At 63.6% G+C, this 2,250-nt stretch overlaps 1 protein-coding gene across 1 annotated transcript in view; it reads left to right on the top strand.

Annotated features, from left to right (window-relative positions):
- Window positions 1-2,235, top strand: part of CASKIN2 (CASK interacting protein 2) — a 30,944-nt gene extending 28,709 nt beyond the window's left edge. The window contains exons 19-21 of the mRNA XM_009323824.1: window positions 47-1,145; window positions 1,267-1,582; window positions 1,838-2,235. Coding sequence (XP_009322099.1) covers window positions 47-1,145; window positions 1,267-1,582; window positions 1,838-1,934 — 1,512 coding nt within the window. The 3' untranslated portion in view covers window positions 1,935-2,235. The remainder of the gene's footprint in view (window positions 1-46; window positions 1,146-1,266; window positions 1,583-1,837) is intronic.
- The last annotated feature ends 15 nt before the right edge of the window (window positions 2,236-2,250 follow it).

The following is a 2,250-nucleotide window of genomic DNA, read 5'->3' as shown; positions in this document are numbered from 1 at the left end:
CGCGGGGCGCCGGGGCCGCAGCCAGATGCCGCGGGCCTGTCTGCAGATGGATGCCAAGGTGACCCGCAGCCAGTCCTTTGCCATCCGGGCCAAGCGCAAGGGCCCCCCCCCGCCGCCTCCAAAGCGCCTCAGTTCTGTCTCCAGTGCCCTTGCTGCCGAGGCAGATGGTGAGCAGCCCCCCAACCCCGAGCAGCAGCCCACAGCCCCCCAGGACATGGCCGACATGGGTGCCAGCCCCGGTGATGCCATCCATGGCAGGATAGCGAAGGGCCTGGCGGCTGCGCTGGAGGGGACACCAGGGGCGAGTCTGCCCAAGCCCCTCCTGGCCCCAAAATCACTGCACATGGCTCAAGACTGTCTCCCTGGGGCAGGTGTGGACGATGAGTCCTATGATGGTGGTGATACCAACAGCACCACACTTTCCGATGCCAGCAGGGATCCTTTTGAGAGCAGCAAGCCACGGAGACGGACATTCAGTGAGCCCAGTGCTCCCATGACGGAGGTGGCTGTGCAGGGTGGGCGGGAGGACACCTGCTCGGACACGGAGGAGGAGGCCAAGCCGGGGGTCTCATCCTCATCCTCCCAGAATAGCTCCAGTGAGTGCATCCCCTTTGCAGAAGAAGGCAACTTAACCATCAAACAGCGGCCAAAGCCCACTGGGCACCCCAAGGCCGACACGACCATCCCAGACACAGAGCCCAGTTCCCAGCCGGTGGAGCCCCCCTGCTCCACTGGGAAGGAGCCGGTGGTGCCTGCTGCTGCCAAGGAGCCGCCTGTGCCAGAGTTCAACCTCACTGAGTCAGACACAGTGAAGCGCCGGCCCCGCTTCAGGGAGCGGGAGCCACTGCAGGCAGTGCTGAAGGCATTCAGCATGGTGGGACAGGCTGAGGCAGGGGCCAGCCCGGGGCCCCCGTATGCCCGGGCCCAAGCAGTGAGCATTGCAGGCCCTGCCATGCCAGCACCAGCACCACAGGCTGGGCTGGCCGGGGATGCCTTTGATGACAACAGCGTGGAGTTCAGGATTGCCGAGATAGAGAAAAGCATCTTGTCACTGGAGAAGGGGATCAAGAAGGCACCAAGCCCCACCAAAGCCCCCAGCCCCGTGGAGCTGCTCAGCACCACCGTGGTGAGGACGCCCGCTCCAGGTACGTGGGCTTGTGGGGGTGTCTCTGAGGCAGTGGTGGGGTCTGAGGCTCCCTCCTGGGTTGGTACAGGAGGTGAGGAGGATGTGTGCCACCACGTGCCATGAGTCCCCTTCCTTTGCAGATGTCCCCACCAAGCACACCTCCGTGGCGTCCACCAAGCTAGTCTTCTCCGGGCCCAAGACCATCTACCATCAGGTCCTGCAACCCTCCCGCCATACTGTTGTTCCCTGGGAAGCCACCGAGGCAGTACCGGATGTGATCGGGTCGCTGGTCAGTCCTGGCTTGCTGACGCTGGAGGCGGGTAGCAAGGTGTCAGCAAAACCTTTGGCAGCTGCCCCAGGGGCCGCCCTGGCCCAGCAGCGGCTGGAACAGACCAACTCCACCCTGGCTGCTGCGCTGCAGGCGGCTGAGAAGATCACGGAGGAGGAGGCAGAAAGGTGAGGTAGCATTGGGGGTGAGGGAAACGCTGGGGTTGGGCCCCTTGAGGTGGCATTGGGAAGCCCCCAGCAAGGGCAGTTGGAGGGCTGTGCGTGGGCACGCGCCTGTGCCACACCAGGTCACACATGCTTGAGTCTGGCTGCATGCTGAGCTCTGGCTGCCGCCAGGAGGATCAAGTCCAGCTTGGCCAGTTCTACCCCATCAGCACCTGAAGCCTTTGGGTGCAGTTTTGACTCTCTCCCTTTTGTCCCCAGCCACCCTGGGGCCGTGCACTCGGCCAAGAACATCCTGGAAGACATCAGCAACATGTTCGATGACCTGGCTGACCAGCTGGATGCAATGCTGGACTGAGGCTTGCTCCCTCCTTCCCCTCCCCACCTCTGGCTGCTCTGCCAGTGCCCCTCGTGACAGGGGGAGAGCAGATCCAGCACTGAGTGGTGCCTCCAGATCTCTCCAGCTGCCTCCCTCCCTGCACTTTGCACTGCGGCTGGGAATGCAGCTGCCCCTCCTGGCTCGTCCCTGGCTCAATATCACATGTGCCAATGTGGCTGCGGGCTGGTTTCTGAGGGGGTCAGGCATTTCCCACCAGACTGGCAGCAGGAGGAGAGCCCAGAGGGCCCGCACATGTGGTCCTGCAGGCCATGGAGAAGACCTCACTCCCTTGCAC

The sequence above is a fragment of the Pygoscelis adeliae genome, unplaced genomic scaffold, assembly GCF_000699105.1.
Source record: "Pygoscelis adeliae isolate BGI_AS28 unplaced genomic scaffold, ASM69910v1 Scaffold75, whole genome shotgun sequence".
Lineage (NCBI taxonomy): Eukaryota > Metazoa > Chordata > Aves > Sphenisciformes > Spheniscidae > Pygoscelis > Pygoscelis adeliae.
This window is presented reverse-complemented; position numbering and strand designations above follow the sequence as displayed.